The sequence below is a fragment of the Melospiza melodia genome, chromosome 3 (assembly GCF_035770615.1).
Source record: "Melospiza melodia melodia isolate bMelMel2 chromosome 3, bMelMel2.pri, whole genome shotgun sequence".
Classification (NCBI taxonomy): Eukaryota; Metazoa; Chordata; class Aves; order Passeriformes; family Passerellidae; genus Melospiza; species Melospiza melodia.
This window is the reverse complement of record NC_086196.1, coordinates 5,142,367-5,159,944: the sequence shown is the minus strand read 5'-3', so window position 1 is coordinate 5,159,944 and position 17,578 is coordinate 5,142,367. Positions and strand designations below refer to the sequence as shown.

The 17,578-nt window shown below is 42.3% G+C and overlaps 1 protein-coding gene across 2 annotated transcripts in view; it reads right to left on the bottom strand.

Annotated features, from left to right (window-relative positions):
- The window catches only part of CSMD1 (CUB and Sushi multiple domains 1), a 1,060,835-nt gene extending 1,043,702 nt beyond the window's left edge, over positions 1–17,133 (bottom strand). Inside the window, exon 1 of one of the 2 annotated variants that reach the window (XM_063150718.1) lies at positions 16,840–17,133. In XM_063150718.1, coding sequence (XP_063006788.1) covers positions 16,840–16,906 — 67 coding nt within the window. In that variant the 5' untranslated portion in view covers positions 16,907–17,133. The remainder of the gene's footprint in view (positions 1–16,839) is intronic. The other variant, XM_063150717.1, reaches the window with a different exon arrangement.
- Between the last annotated feature and the right edge of the window lie 445 nt (positions 17,134–17,578).

Here is a 17,578-nt window from a genome sequence, read left to right as displayed (position 1 = left end):
GTTTAATATTGATTTCCTTTAAGCAAGGTTTGGAACCCAAATCTTCTACCACTAAAGAAAATTTTAACTGGAAACCTTCATGGCCCCAACAAAGGAGAGCCTATGGCAGTCACAGTATATGCTATGAAAGGGAAAAAAAAAAAAAAGAGGATGACACTGGCTTTAATTTTCTAAGGAAAGAGGCAGATGAATATAGATTTTTCACAAGGCAGCTAAGCACTCCAACTGTTATATTACTCTCTCTACTGGGGGAGGTAAGAGGTCACAACTTCTACCCCAGAAATATCTCAGGTAAGACCAAAGTTGGCAGATGGACTTTAAGACAGCCAAGCTGTTTTATTCCTATGGAAGATCATGTGTATTGAAGATTACAATACCTGTTCAATAACAGTCCTATACAAACTGACATAGTATGCAACCTTTCTGAGTATGCCAAGAAATGTAATTTTAGGCTCAAAGGATATTTTCTAGTGAAAAATAGCCTGTGTAAATTTGTCTGGTTTTGGGGTTAAAGCAGCTGCTGAGTGGTAGTTCCATAAAATCCAAGTACTAGATGGAAATATCTTCAAAATAAAGGGAAAACCTGATGCCTGAATTCTTCTGTGTATTTATCTACCACAGAGTGTCCACAACCTCCATGAAACAAATTAAGAACTCAAGAGTTCAGCACATCTCAGATCTAGTTCTTGAATTTATACATTCCATTATATTGTATTAGAATAATTACCAGGTTTTTATTTTCTTAAAATTTTTGTAGTACATGTAGTACATGTACTACACTGTGCACACTAATCTGTGTTCTTGCCCCTTCTCAAAAGATAAGCAATGGTTTTGTTTGCACAGGAAAAAAGTAATTAAGGCCTTCCTTTCTTGAATACACTGTCAGAAATATTCAGAAATTTCTCCTGTATGGAAATGAAACAAAGGTTTTCACAATGAAGAAGAAAGAACAGTTTTGGAAGACTTGCTAACATTGAAGACAGTCTTTTTACTTCTATCTCACGCCTTCTTGCTCCCAGAGGTCAGCTGTGCTCTTGCTGAGTATTTATTTTGCATCACTTTGTTTTGTTTTTATGATGTTAGGCTTTTCCACTGACAATCTTGAGAGGAAGAGGTACAATAAATGGGGAAATCAGAATCTGTACATCCTCTAGGGCCATCTTCAATGCATGTAGGAAGGCTGTTGTCTTAGGCAACAAGAGAAACAATACTTTTTCAGACCTTAACTGATATATTAACATGAAACTGCAACAGGAAACCTATGGATTTGAGCTCACAGAATATCTTGCATGTTTTAACTGTTGAGCTAAGTATCTATCTAGGGAAAGAATTTTCATTGTTTTTTGTGCGATTTTTTCTGCAATTTGATTTAGATCTGGATCTTGAGAGGGGGTAAATTGATTGGTTTATAAGGCTGAAGTGGTTTCAGTATTTGTGGTTTGCAGTATAATGGACCTCTTAAATCTTTTCTACCAGAAATTCTTGCCGCATTTCCCTAATCTTCATAGAAACCCAATCCTTCACTAGATGCCATCACTCAACTTTGCCACACCAGTTTTCCCCATGATTTTTCCTTATTGTGCCAGGAAAGAGAACACTGTCAAGATATGACTTGTGACAAGTGAAACACTGGATCACAGAAGGGCAAACAGCATACATGAAAGATGAAGCTACTATTTAGGGCACCTTATACTATCATTGAGGTACTAAACACACTGCATGGAGGTCAACATCAGTGGAGGAGGTGCTTGGATCACTAAGCACCTGGCTTGATGTATTCATTTCCCACCAGGACCTAATTTTCCAAGCATTTTCTCTGTTGTCCCTCCAGAAATCTCTCATAGGGCAAAATGTTGAACATCACTGTCATCCAGATGGTCACCAGGTAAAGTCTTTACTATTTATTGGAAAGAAAACAATAAAATATTAATATGAGAATAAAAACCATAGGATTTGGGGATAAAGGTAGAGGTCTGTTTGTAATGAAATACAGAAAATTATTCTTTTAAGTGCATCAGCAGCATTGACTACAATATCATAATCATTAAAAATTATGAGAAATGCACTTGGGAATCATGCATTAGTATTGATTGAAGGTAGGTACTCTAAATATCCATATGGATATTTTGCATTTACATGGGAAAAGTATGCAATTTGCAGATTCACGTAAATCCTGCGTATCTATCAGATGCAAAGCTCTGTGCTGGGTGAAGTATTTCTGAAGAGCTGGAAGTACTCAGTGAAATGAGCAGGTAGAAGCTTCAAAACAAGCAAAATACAGTGGTTTTCCACACAGCAGGAATTAAATTGTGAAACAGATTGTCAGAAAATAGTGTGGTAGTCTGAATCATGAATAGGGTCAAGAACAGATTCATGAAGGTTAAATTTGTTGATGGATGTTGAACATAGATGCAACCTCTGGCTAAGAGTTCTCTAAACTGGCCAGAGGCTGCTAAAATATAAGCCTGTCTTATATCTTTCTTCCTGCAATTTTTTTTCCTATGCATTTGCTAATGGCCATTGTCAGAGAGAAGTTATTCTGGTCTGATTTGATGTGACACTTTTTACATTTTTAAATACATGAAGACAGAAACTTAGCCAAATTCATAGGATGCACACAAAATCTGGGTACATTTTATTTCCCTGACTTAATTCTTCAGGTCTTAAGAGTGCCCTGTGCCCATCTTCAGCCTTTGTACTGGTTGCCCCCAGTGCAGGAGTCACCACAGACTAGACCCTGGGCATTTTCTTCCTTGAGGATGTTAAACAACATGTTGGGGAATAAGAAGTTATCTTATACTCCTTCAGCAAAAGAGGAAATAATAGAGTGACTAGAACAACAAAGATAAGCTCTTCAAAAGGAAAGTTTAAAAAAAAAAACAGTTAGGGAAGAAGAAAAATAAATAGTGTTTAATTATGCAAAACTGATAGTTCCAGCCCTGCCAGTCCTACAAGATGAAAACTGTGGTTTTCAGCATGTCAGCATAAAGCCTGGATCAGCCTGGCAGCTGAACTACCATGCCCATTTTTTTTAGAGACCACATCAGACCTTCACAGCAGTAGCACCAGAACTTCCACAGAGGACTACTGCCAGCAGATGCTTCAAGTTTTGAGACACACTGAAAGTTCTACTTAGTAGGACTACATTAGTGTTCGTGTGTTACTGGTGGCAAAAAGGGAAGTTGATTATGCACGGCTCTCCAGTAAAGTAAATGCCAGAAATGGAAATCAGAAAAAAAAAAAAAGAATAATGATTGATGGTTACAAGGAAACTAATCTGAGCTCTGTCATCTGCAAAATATAGGGCAGTATGAAGCTCCTGTGGCCTAAGTTTCAGAAGATAAGGAGTTTTGTTTAATACTTGTCATACAAGAAATAACATTTCCCAGACTTGAATTTTCTGTCACAATGTTGTCCACATTGTCCATTTTATTTTTCTATGTCCATATAGTCCTTTGTATCATGGGTCCCTATACTCTGAGATATTCTATAATGCAAATTAATAAATCACTGCCTAATAGATTTCAAGAATAAATGTAATCATAGACAAAATATCATAGAAAAAAATTAGTGGAAGAGGGCAAATGACAAGAGCAGTATTGATTTAAAAAAGTAGATTAGTCCTGACTGATAATCCCATTAAATGCTGTCATATTTTTTCACATGTAGCTTTTTTTTTTAATATCTTATCTTCGTCAGTGACACTATTGAGGAATATGTCAATGAAATATAAGAATGATTTACATTGTCTCTCTATGCTGAATGCTCATCTTTCACCTGACACAGTCTGTCACCACAACGACTCATTCTTTTACATTGGGCAGTGCATTATCCTTCTAGAATCAAAGAGCAGGGGTTTTTTTAAATTGAGTTTTTACCCTCAGGGGACCTGATTCTTGTGCACATTTTGGACAACATCTAAGACAACAGCAGCATAACTGAGTGTATCTGAGCTGCAAACTGCTGATGAGACAGTGCAAAACTGCTTCTGATAACATACAGTCATACCTGCAAGTTCCAGTGTTATGTGACTGCACCAGGTTGGCCCTGGCTGGAAGGGGGTTCCCACCAAAGCTGCTCTATCGCTCCCATCCTCATTTGGACACCAGGTAGAAAAATAATGAAAGGTTCATAGATTAAGATAAGGACATGCAGAGCTCACTCTCCAGTTACTGTCATAGGCAAAACAGAATCCATTCGGGGAATTGAGCTTAATTTATTAACAATCAAATCAGAGTAGGATAATGAGAAATAAACCCAACTCCCAAAATACCTTCCTCCAACCCTTCCCTTTTCTTAGAGCACAAATTCACCCTGATATTTTCTTTACCTCCTCCCCCTAATGATACAGGTGGACAGGGAATGGGGATTACAGTCAGTTCATCAGAGATTAGTCTTTGCTGTTCCTTCCTCCTCAGGAGGAGGACTCACACTCTTCCCCTGCTCCACCTTGTGATTCATCCCACAGGCAACAGTCCTCCATAAACTTCTCCAATATGAGTCCTTCCCATGAGCTGCACTTCTTCACAAACTGCTCCAGAATGGGTCCCTTCCACAGGGTGCAGTCCTTAAAGAACCGACGGCTCCAGCGCGGGTCCCCTGTGGGATCAAAAGTCCTGCCAGCAAACCTGCTCCAGTGTGGGCTACTCTTTCCTTGGCTCCACAGATTCTTCCAGAAGCCTGCTCCAGTGTGAGCTTCCAACAGGGTCACAGCCTGCTTCAGGCATCTACCCACTCCTCCCTGCTCCCTCATGTACCTCCATGGGCTTCACCATGGTCTACGCCACACGGTGCAGAGGAATCTCTGGCACCTGGAGCACTTCCTACCCTTCCTTCTTCAGTGATTTGGGTGCCTGCAGTTGTTCCTCTCCCACATTCTCACTGCTCTCTCCCAGCTGTAGTTGCCATTGCACAGGTTATTTCTCTCTTCTTAACTATGTCCTCTCAGAGGCTCTACCACTGTTGCTGGCAGCCTCAGCTTTGGCCAGCAGTGGATCCCTCTTGAAACCAGCTAGGATTGGCTCTACTGGGAGAAGCTTCTGGAAACTTCTCACAAAAGCCACTCCTGTAGCATCCCAACTACCAAAATCTGGCCGCACAAAACCAATACAGTGACAAAGCACATTCAAAATATTTAAACAAACATATCCATTCTGCAAGTATGGTCTGCAGAGTGATGCACAATATCAAAAGTTTAGTACATATTCCAAAATGGTAAAACTGGGTAGACGCTTTTCTTCTACCAGAACCTGCCCATCACTTACAAGCAGCCTGTTTTTAGAAAGAAAACTGGAGCCACCAGGAACTGTACTTAGTTACCATCAATGGAGGATAAATGTAAAAATGATGAATACTCATAGAGGAAATATAAGTGGAGGTGGAACTGATTGTTTTTAGTTATGGCCACAGACTACAGTCTCCATTATGTAGTATAGACAGTAATGTTTGAGTCCACTTCACTCCAAATTCTGATTTGTGTTTGCTTTGTAATCAAAAATGTTTTGTTCCAGGCTACATCAGATCCGGGTTGGTTGTTCATTTGTTTAGGGGTTTTTTTTTTGGTTGTTTTTTTCTGTCATGGTTGTTGTTTTAATAAACAGAATTACTTAAGTCCAGCAGCTTTAAAGAAAAATTTCAACTTCCCTTGAGGAATTCTTCTTCCTAAAACAATAACACAACACTGATAGATTTGGAAACTTTGCTTAATTCAGATACTACCTAGGAGATAATAGTAGTAAATGCTTAATATAATTTTCTACTCATTCCCTTTACAGCACTCTATTGTGTTCAGTTTCTGAAGATTCTCAAGTGTAATAGTTAAGTACAGCACAAATTTCTTTATGTTCAGAAGTGCTGAGATCTGCAGTTTTCTCTTATGGCAGTGGTAACTGCAGGTATTTGGCACAACAATCTTGACTGCAAACACTACCTTCTGCCCTCTTTGCAGCATCCTTAAACTTAGTGCTAAAACTTGAGCTCACACACATTTTATTGTTCAGCATGCCCATATTCTATTATTCAAGAAATGAATCTTCTCTTCCATCAAATGTTTTTGAAAAAGGTTACTTTTCCTTCTGAATGCCTAGCATCTTATGTATCATAAGTACTCCATTCACACTCCATCCGTTTGTTCCTTTACCAAATATTCTGATATGTATCATTTTTCCTAACTCTGTGGATAAACTGAAACGCATTACCAGTAAAGTGGACTAACAAATTCAGTAAGGAATTAAGACAGAAATAAAAATCTCTATAAAAGAGAAATCTTGAGAATCTATCCTATAGTCCTTATTCAGTCAGCTCCCATTCTGAAGGCAAGAGGATAGAAAAGCTTGAGAAAAACAACTGTGCTTGTAGATGTTAAAATTGCTGTGGTTCAAGCTAGCAAGAAACTAAAATAGTGTAAAGGAGATGCATGAGGTGAACTGACAGAAGACTCCAGCTCAGTCACCTTATTCCACGTATAGAAAGGATATGTTTGCATTTACCATTTCTAACAAAAGGAACTCAGATTTATGGACACAACAAGAATAAGCACTTATAAAAATCAATTAGGTGTCTCTGTTTAAAGAGAGCTAGTAATTTGAGTATATATGACAAAAAAGGAAAACAGAATTCACTTTGACAAAACAACTTCTCAATTTTCCTTCTAATGTGATATGACTCATCTCAAATCTATTGCAAAGTGGTAAACAAACTACACCAACACAGTGACCATCATCTGCCAGGAACATTTCAAAAAGAAAACCATTACTGAGCTACTTTTCTTGTCTTCTATACAGAGAAATGTATTTTCCCAGCAGAAACAGCATTTCACATTATCTTCTTTCCATTTACCATGTTTTCATCAGTGTTAACAGCAACCTAAGAAAAACCTCATTAAGGCAGTAATTTATTTCTTAGGAATTAAATTAAATTAAATTAGTTTGGACTAGTTTTAGTTCTTTTTCAAAACAGTCTATTTCAATTAAAACAAATAACAAGAGGGAAGTTCAGTTTGATTACTAATAACATTGTACAGGGGACTTATCTGGGATAGCAATTTAAATATGCAGACAACAGCCTTTTGATTTTATTTCTCATTCATTGAACTAATGTTATAATTGTAACTATTAAAAAAAAAGTTTGTTCTCTAATCCTTCTGTAATCTAATTACCTCAAAATACTGTCCTGAGGATCAAAATGACAGGTATAAGCTGGGCTCTCAACTATTCATTATCCATTCTTATTTTTATGATAACTATTTATTATTATCATATAGTTAATAAACAAAATCTAAGTCACTTGATAATGCATCTGAAGTTAGCTTCACAGCTGATATAAATTATCAGAGATCTGCAAAGAGAGTTACGTGATTTTATATTTTTTGCAATATTTCTTGTTTGTAGATATTACAATCTTTTGAGTCAGGCCCCTTACTGTGTTAAATGATACTAAATTTAAAAAGAGAGCAACTTCAATTTCCAAAATATCCCCTGATTCATTGCTTTAAAGAAATTACTTTGAAGCTTCTCAGGAGTTGACAAGAAAAATCTAAATTGTCATGGCAACATGGGTTGGAGAAATCCTTCTTTGCCGTTTGCATAGATCATCTCCATGCTATCAGCCTGTTTACTAAATGTTGCTAAAGAAAGCAATTAAAGGTTAATCTTTCCTCAGAACCAAATAAATTATATAAGCAGTAAAAGCCAGTGGAGTGAGATACATTTCAGATAGGTCAAAAAAATTTGAGGCATCATTTATCTTTAAGCAAACAACACCAAGTTACAGGGCAGACTACATGCTGGAGGGAAGTGACAACATCCAACCAGGAGAGGCTTGAGAGGTGGGCCTGTGCAAACCTCATGAAATTTAATTTGCTTCAACTCCTGTGCCTCAACTGCACAGGAGTTGAGGGCAAAGTTGCAAAGAGAATTGATTGAGAGCAGCCCTTAGGAGAAGGACTTGGAGGTGTTGGCGGATGAGAAGTTCAAATGACGCAGCAATGCGTGCTTGCATCCCAGAAAGCCAAATATATCCAGAGCTGCATTGAAAGAAATGGGACCAGCAGGTGGAGGGAGGTGCTTCTGCCCCTCTAGTCCCTCTCACGAGACCTCACCTGGAGCCCTGTGTCCAGCTCTGGGCCCCTGACACAGTAATATACTGATACACCTGTTGGAGCAAGTCCAGAGAAGGCCGTGAAGATGGTCAGAGGGCTGGAGCGCATCTCCTACAGAGGCAGGCTGGGAGAGCTGGGGCTGTTCAGCCTGAAGAAGAAAACTCTCCAGGAAGACCTTAGAGCACCCTCCAGTACCTAAAGAGGGCCTACAAGCAAGCCAGTGAGGGGCTTTCCACAAAAGCATGTAGTGACAGAACAAGGGGGAAGGCTTCAGACTGAAGGACAGAAGGTTTAGCTCAGACGTTATGATGAAATTCTCGACTGTGAGGGTGGTCAGGCACTGCAACAGGTTGCCCAGAGAAGCTGTGGATATTCCATCCCTGAAAGTGTTCAAAGCCAGGCTGGATGGGGTTTTAAGCAGCATGGTCTAATGGAAGGTGTCCCTGCCCGTGACAGGGGAGGTAGAATGAGGTGATCGTTAAGGTTCTTTCCAACCCAAACCATTCTATGAGTCTAAACAGCATTTCTGTGGCCAATTTCATAACAAAGGGTTTGAATTTCCTTTAATCCTATAAGATTTTTTTCTAGTATCCTCATTTAAGTTGTCTGTGTGATATATGGCTATAACAAGGGCAAGATAAAAAGCCTTTTAAGGTTAATTAGACTTTTTAAATTCTGTGAGCTCCCCAACCTTTAGATCAGGTCCTAACTAGTTAAAATCTGATATAAAGCAACCCAAACTACTAAACTGATGAGCAGAGTCTATGTCTAATTTACGTATTTCTGCATAGCAGAATGCTTTTTTTTTTTTTTCCCTACAACTACTTTCAAGTTAACTACATTATGTACCAGGAAAGAAAAAAAAAAGGAAGATTTCTGCACTTCCTTTTATGTTAATTAAATTTCACAATAGATTTCACAGGAAAGCTAAACAGAAATAATTGAGTACAGCTAATGATCAAAATGCTACTCCTGCTGCCACTGTTGACTTCTTAAGATCTATTAACACTACATTCTTCAGTGTAAGAGCCACTACAAACAATGGGTCCAAATGTGTGCTGAGGATATTTACGTGCTAAGATAAAGAAAATCAATTTAATTTCTCAAGAGAAATATCTACAAATGCAGAGGGTCACTCATTGTGATATTAGCAGTTGTTTGATTGAACTGAGGTTCTGAAAGTGAATTTTAAGATTTTTTCCCCCTCCCCCTCAAAAAATGGTTGGTATGACACAATCTCTGTATTATAAGAAACATCAGCAGGATACCAATAGAGAATCTGACTGCTGGGGCAAAGCTAAAATAATGCACTTAGTCACTTGAATGTAGTCAGCTTCTGCATTGATATCCCACAAACATTAGTGAGAACAGTGTGAATTGTCATGACCATTTGTTTCACAGCCAGAAGCATGCAAAATTTGTCTAAAAAGAAATTAAATATTGCTTTTTTTATTTTATCAAAGAGGCTTTTTCAGACATTTCACTGTTGTGTGAACGTCATTCTTTCTTTCCTTTTTTTCTTGCCCTCCCAGTCACCTGCATTTTTTTTATCTAGGTTCAGGGCAAGGCAGGTTCTGCAAGCTGATGCATATTCCTGCAATATAAATCCAAGCTACAGCTAGGCCAGTATTTTAAAAAGAAAACAACCTCATTGTGGTCTCCAATGTGTTTAGGTCCACCTTTGAACCCAACTTCCAAGTACAGGGCAAGGCTGGCTGCACTTTTGTTCCCAGTGCACTGTAAATTGCTTGTGTTTCAGCACCAGTGTAAGTAAATAAAAGTTTGAATGCCTGTGTTCTTTGGGAGCTTATGTGTGAACACAATATGGCAAGTAAGGCAGGTCAAAGGAAGTAAACAATGATTTATGCAATATTCTATCATGGCTATATTTGATCTGCAACTCATAGGATGGGTAAGCGGAAAAAAATATCCCTAGACACAGATTTACTCTGTGACAAATGTCAAAGGTTTGCCGCAAACATCAAAATTATAAGAACATTTCAATAAAAATCTTCAAGCATGGTTTAGAAATTATTCTCTAGCAAAAAAAAAAAAAAACCTGAAAAAACAAAATGAAAAAGAGAAAAAAAAAGAGAAAAAAAAAGAGAAAAAGAACAAGAAAAAGAAAAAGAAAAAGAACGAGAAAAAGAAAAAGAAGGAAAGGAAACTATCAAACAAGGAAAAAAAAGAAATAAAAAAATAAGAAGAACTTTATGTTTGGCAAAATTGCATTAAAAAAAACCAAAATGTTGCCTTGCAATTGAAAACAAGGCATGAAGCAAGTACTGCAAAATGTAATTTTTAAATGCTGACCATATTCATGCAAATTTGCAGACAAACACTGCATAAAAAGTTTTATTCATTGTAATTTATTCAGGTCTGTGTCAGCTGCAGTGCTGCAAATGTTTCTTTTGGAAAGCCACTGAACAACAAAGACATGAATACGGAACTTGATTCTGTACTTCAGTATCCATAGGATACTGTAAGACAGATATAAAACATCCAGAGACTAAAATGATACTAGGTTTCTCTGTGTATTGTTCTTAATGTCTTTAAAGGAAAAAAAAGAGAAAAAAAATGAAGTAAGGTAAAGGTCAGATGCTCAGAGATACCAGAGATACTGTTTATAAGCAAATTGCTTCTACATATAATAAATATATTAATATTATCAAGGTTTCACCTAGTTTTCCTTTTTTTAAGTCATTCATGGGTGCAAACATTATCAGAAGTTCTCCACAAGAGCTCAAATTAAACAAGGTCTGACTCTACCCTTCAGTTGCAATATCTACTTTGTCTGGATTATTTGAAGTAGCAATCTGTTCAAAAGTAGCCAATTGAGCTATTTCAGAAATCAATACAAATTTCAGTTTCCAATGCAGCAGAATTGGGCTCTCAGAATGACCTGAAGTTGCCTTTTACTGGACAGGGATGAGACAAGAAATTTAACTGAAAGAAGTCAAATCACTATTTCAGAATATGCATGAATTTATCATTAAAATGCATAATTAAAGAATTAAAAAGCTGTAAGAAACTGTGATTAATTTTTATTATGGAAATTAAAGCATTATTATAATTGCTAGAATTTGTGATTTTTTTCTTTTTTTTTTTTTTTTTTTTTTTTTTTTTTGTTGCTAAAAGCAGATCATTGATGATATTCTGATTAATCATCAGCAATGTAAGAGTGATTAAATCCTGCTTTGTCCTTTAAATAAAACTGCCCTCCAGATAAAAATGGCAAGAAACCACCATCACTTTCTTTACTTTTTTTTTTCCATATGAGAAAGAAATGCAGAAAAAGTTCTTGTCTCTGAGAAGGTAAGGGTTATTGTTAAAAATAAGATGCATTTCTCTTGAAAGAGTGCTTGCATGCCTGCATTTACTATTCAGTCACTAAATGCAGACAACAGATATATGTTGCCTTTGGGTGTCAATATAGCACTAACAATAATCCAAGTTACTTGTATAAGTAGCTATTCCTCTGAGAAATGCTTATAACAAATACAGTGTAGATTTTCTTAAATGCAATGGAAATGTCATATAGTGGAGTGAAGTCTTTCATCCAGCCAGAACAAAGATGTGTCAGGACAAAGAAATATCTCACAGCTCTCCTCAGGCATTAATGCCATTTTTCCCCTATTTCAAAAGTTTGTGGTTGATAAAAAATGGTTTAAGGGCAATTAGAACTGACATAGAAAAGTAAAACTTCTAAGTAAAAGAAAGTGATTCATACACATTAGGAGAATTTCCATATGATTCTTATTCTTTGCTCACTGCAAAAATTGGAAGAACATCCAATTTATCTCAGTCTAATATGGCTAATTTTGCAGCCATATGGAGAACTAGAGGCCAGATTTTTATTCTGCGACCCTGACTTGAATCCAGTTGCACACTGGAGTTTAATTAGAGGCCAGGTCTCACACTTGTGCCACTGCTTGAGTGGATTGCACAGTTAAAGCAGCAACTGCCCTTCCCTCAGTGCCTCCCCTGGCGGCTGCTCGCACAGAAAGCTGTTTGCCAGCACAACAGTGTCACCATGGCCAAAGAGAAACACCGGGCTTCAACATGGATCTGAGCAAGATGAAATTACATTTTATCTTTAAATCCACTGGAGGTTTTATACTGTGACACTATCAAGCAGTCCACTTCTCCAAGGAAAGGTTACAAGAAGGAGTTTAACGTGATGGTGCATGGATTATATCTTGAAAAAGTTGAAAACAGTGGTCCCTGAGGCTTTTCAGCCTTTCTATAGAGCATGGTAAATCTTGAATGTATAACTGAAAATATTTACAGTTTCAGATTTTCTTAATTTGTTTGGAGAAAAGTTTTTATTTGTGGAAATGCTGTGGAGGCATAAGTGGCATAGATGACTTTTTTAAAATTTGCTGATATCAATGCATATGTAACAGTAATACCACACCATGAGTAAAAATAAGATTAAGGATTTATATAGAAAAAGCAGTCTGCAGGGGGAAAAATGACAACTGCCCTTTCCAAATAAAAAAAAAACATTTTCTGATCAAAATCAGACAATGCCTGTATAAAGGGACATGAGCGTGAGAGTCAGCAAAATAGACAGATTTGCAGTATAGACAATTTGCAGAATGGTGATCTATACAAATCAGAGATGGTGCTGAAGTGGCCTCACAGATTTCAATACATCCTGAAGTTCCATTTGTGCTTATGTCTTCATGTGCCTGTAAGCCATCTTCAGCTCCTCACACCAGTATCCTGTTCCACACACACACACACACACCAGAGAAACTGAAAAATCTTTACTGGTTGACAGTGGTAATTCAACCTCAACTATGGGTTCAAGAGTCTAAAATGAGTGTTTGGGGAATCTTTGTGGCATTTATATGCTCTCTACTACACTACATTCAAGCTTACCAAGTTTCCTATTCCTACCCATAGTTTAGGACATCATATACATATCTCAATGCAAAAACTAGTACAGATACAGATCTTACCAAAAAGTAAATGCATTTTTACTTTAAAATACTACATGGTCAGAGCTGGATATTGTCTACTATGCCTTTCTAGGGCAAATTCCTCACTGAGCTAGGGGATGGAGAATGCATCCATCAAATACTTGGTTTTACAGCTGGGTGTTCAATACCTTGCACTGATTTTCTTTTAAAAATTCCCTTTTTTCAGCTCATTTTCCTCAGAATTGCTTTAGTCTTCTCTGGAAGAGAATGAAGCCTCTCTGGAGAGACCAGTCTCACAGTTTGAAAAAACACTACTTTGGAGAAAAAAAAAGACTTTAAAAGAGACAAACACTCTCAGTCCAACAGGAATAGGCCTTAAACAGAGTGGTAACTTTGTGTGATGTAGTTATAGCAATTATTATGACAAAGTGATAGCAGGAAACAGAAGGTACATAAAATGTTTTGAGATTTATTTATTTTTTTAAAACAAAATCCTGAGCTGTAGATGTGAGAGTCCTTTTACTGTCTGTATCTAATTTAAGAACAGAAATGTTTTCCCTTTGTTATTTCCATTAATCTGGATGATGCATCTCTGCACAAGCCTGCTTATGTACATTTAGTTTGAGGCAATTAGTTGGCAATGAAAGTGCTGTATTTGGTTATCTAAACACGTCCAGGAAATTACCTTGAAAACATGTACTGAACAACTCTAGGTACTAAGCAGCATGTATTCCTACTGAATATATGTTCTACGGAATATAGGCTGTCCACAGACCTTATGTCATAGCAGAAATGTCTTTTACTCTTTTCTTGAATTTTAGTCTGAATTGAGTCTAAATCTATTATTTGTTCTATACCACTATGATTTTTTACAGAACTTATATTGATGTGTTTTTTCTTTCAAGAAAATCAATAGGGTTCTTTATGTTTGCTTTTGTTACAATACAACGTATCAGAATTAGCAAATGGCTCTATAAACAAGCCCATCTTAACATGCAGAGCTGAACACCCTGCCGTCTGTCTTGTTGAGGCATAATTGCTATGATAGGGTAGCTTCTGGGAAAGCGGTTCCTTTAAATGACTCCATACTAATTTCCCTTGATGCTTAAAGCACAATGAGCAGGGAAGGATTCCCCAAATGTTTTCCAAAACACTCAGGTCCATCAATCAGATTAAATCAGTCCAAAGAAATGTGTAGAACTGCACCTCAAGTCTACCACAGTGAACGATAATGAATGTACATTTCCATCCTTACTTGTTCCTTAAAAAAGTTACAGAAAATTCCACAGGAACAAAGGGTTTCCATTTCATTTCATAACGAGGAACACTGTGGAAAGCAACCCACCTGTCATTTTACTGAAAGATATGGGAACGCCTGTGGCAACACCTCCAGAAATTCAGCACTTGTTTCTTTTTTTGCTAATAAAATCCCCAAACCAAGCAAAACCTGGGTGATTTCCTTTTACAGTGACCAAATTATTTGATAGCAAGGGGCTGGCAAAAGAGAGTTCTGAGAATCTAATAATTAAAATTATTTCATGTGCTCCTGAAACCCTGGGTCTTTATGTTACTAAGGAAGGAGTTTTTTCACTCTCTGAAGCATTAACGTAATTTCAGCCTCAGGATTACATTTGACTAAATATAGATACCTGTGCTCAATTGCCTGGGAAGGTAAACGGGAAGGAATTATGTCAACTGTCCCCGATGGCTCCCCTTCAACCTGTTGTTTGACTTCAATATTAAGTCAGTCTTTAGCCATTAAGTGGGTGTGTTGCTGCTTCACATTAAGCAGGTATAATTACATTCTGCAGAGCAGCATCAGAGGCAGTGCCCAAACGTTCCTGGCAAAGCCTTTGTATGTAAGCAAAACACGTCGGATCGTCGCTGAATAACCATGATCCAGCCTCCAGCTTTTCGTATGTGCTGTCAGCCATGAAAAGAAAACACTTAAATGTCAAACGACATAACGGGCTACAGTGTATTTAACAAATGAGTCGCGGGTGTCGGCGCGCCCCGGGAGCGGCGTGGCCGCGGCAGCAGCCGCCCCTCGTCCCGCGGTCCGGCCCCGGGAGCGTCTGTCGGGGCAGCCCCGCCAGGGACCGGAGCTGCCTCCCCGCCGGGCCGGGCCGTGCCCGGGGCAGCCCCGCCAGGGACCGGAGCTCCCTCCCCGCCGGGCCGGGCCGTGCCCGGGGCAGCCCCGCCAGGGACCGGAGCTGCCTCCCCGCCGGGCCGGGCCGTGCCCGGGGCAGCGCCGGGAGCCGGGCAGGTGCGCGGGCGGCACCGGGGCAGGAGGCACCGGGGCTCGGGGGGGGCAGGCTGGAACTTTGGCTGGGGCGGCCCCGCCGAGAAGCCCCCGCCCGCCGCGGGCTGTGTGTGCTGCCGGGCACAGCCCCATCCCCGCGAGCCGCGGATTCGCAGCCCAGGAGCGCCGGGCGCCTTTCTCGCCCCGCTCCCTTGCCACAGAGGCAGCCGGGTGGCGTTGCCCGGTGGACCGCGGCAGCGGCAGGATCCGAGCAGAGGAGGGATGCTATCGGGCTGGTGTGGAGCCGCAGCCGCTCCTCCGGACCCGGCAAGACTCCTGCCCGGTTCCCGGCGGCCCGGGCTGGCCTTCCACCGTCTCTTCCTGCAGATCACGGCCGGAGGCGATGGGAGGGAAGGCACCCTGCCGTGCCGCCCAGGCGGGCGAGGGAACCCGGCCGTGGGCACCCGCAGGACGGGGAAGGCTCCAGCCTCGCCCGCCAACCCGGGGGCCGCGGTAGCCCTGCTCCCCCCTCTTCAGCCGCCCCCGCACCGAAAAGAGCAGCGAGAAAAATAAAATGGTGGGAACGATGCAAAGCGCCTTGGAAGGGTTAAGGGAGACTCAGACGGTACAAACCGCAAGGGGAACCGTCATCCCGGAGGCAGGCAGAACAACCGGGAGCGAGGTGGGAGATGACAGAGGCTGTATCGGGGACAGGTGCTCAGCTCCGAGCTGCCTCGCTCCCTCCCTCTCTCTCGCACACACAGACTCGCATCTCTCCCAGCATGAAAAAGCGCAGGGCTAATGAGAGGCGAAGTGAATAATGGGGAAGTTGTTGTCTCCAGCGATGAGGCAAAGTAATGGGGCTGAGGCCAGCACTGAAGTTGTGTAACCAAATTCTCCCCCGTCACCCCCTCGTTTCTCCACCCTCCCCCATTGATTTTAAGGAGAAACCCAGCTGAGGTGGGGAGACTCTCTCCACCGCACGCCCAGCAGAGAGGAGTCCTCTTCCCTGGGGCACGGGCAGGCAGCTGGCGGAGGTGTCCCCGGCGCCGCATCCCCGCCTCCGCGCAACTTGCGGGGAGCGGAGCCGGCTGAAAGCAGGCGGAGGCGGCTCTCCGCGACCACCCACTCCGCGCTCCCCCTCGAGCACGGCAAAAGCCGGGGAGGCGGGAGGAGGGGAGATCCAAACTTGCCAGCCCGGGGATTGTCCCTCACACGGCAGCGGGTGCCGGTCGTGCGTGCGCGGAGAGCGAAGTGTTCCCAAACTCCGGCGCTGCCCAGGCGGCTGGATGCGCACGGCTCCGCTCGCGGCGTCGCAGCGGCTGCTGCCCAACTCCAGGGGGCTGGTTTCTCCCGGGGGAAGTGACCGGCCGGGAGCAGAGCCCTAGGGGAACACCGGCGGGAGGTGGGAGGCAGGGAGAAGGGAGACCGGGCTCGAGGAGCCTGCTGTTTGCCGGCGCAGAAACGAAGCGAGGGAGAGAGCTCAACCGAGCGGCAGAGATTTAGCCGAGGGGTTATGAGTGCCGTAACCACAGCCTACACGAATGCAATGCAAGAAACCCGAATCTTACCCTGAGCTGCAGTGAGGAGCCCCGCGCAGAGAACCAGTAGAGACTTGAATTTCCTCCACGCAGTCATGTCTGCAGTTATTCCACACACACACACACTCTCACACAAAACCCCCGGCGGCTCTTCTCGGCTGCGACCGTGTCCTCCGAGCGGCAGCGGGGCTAAGGACAGCGCCAAACAACCACCACAGGGCGAGGAGAGGCGGAGAGGAGCGGTCCGGGTCCCGAGCGCCGCGCAGCGCCCGGCGCCTCCTGCAGGACTGCGCGGGCGGCTCGCTCCGCTCTGCTCACAGACAGCATCAGTCCCGCGCCGCGGCGGGGCTGCGCCGCTCAGCGCCCGCGGAGCCCCGGCGCCGCCGGCCCGCCGCCCGCCCAGGGGAGGGAGGGCACCCGGGGAGGGAGGGGAGGCACGCCCGGGGCCGCGGGCGGCGAGGCATGCACGGCCGCCGGCGGGGAGAGCCGGGCAGCGGCGGCGTCGGGAGGAGAGGGATGCGGAGAGTGCGAGGAAGAGGAGGAGGAGAGGGAGGAGGAGGAGGAGGAGGAGGAGAAGGAGAGAAGAGGGAGGGAGGGAGGGATCGCGGCGAGAGTAGCGCAGGCAGCGCAGCGGAGCGGCTGCCAGCCACACGAGAAGCCGCCGCCGCCGCCGCCGGACTCAACCATCACTTCCCAGGGAGAGGGGAAGCGGCCGGCGCTGTGCAGCCGGAGCTCGCCCAGCCCGCAGCCTCTCCGCGCCGCCGGACGG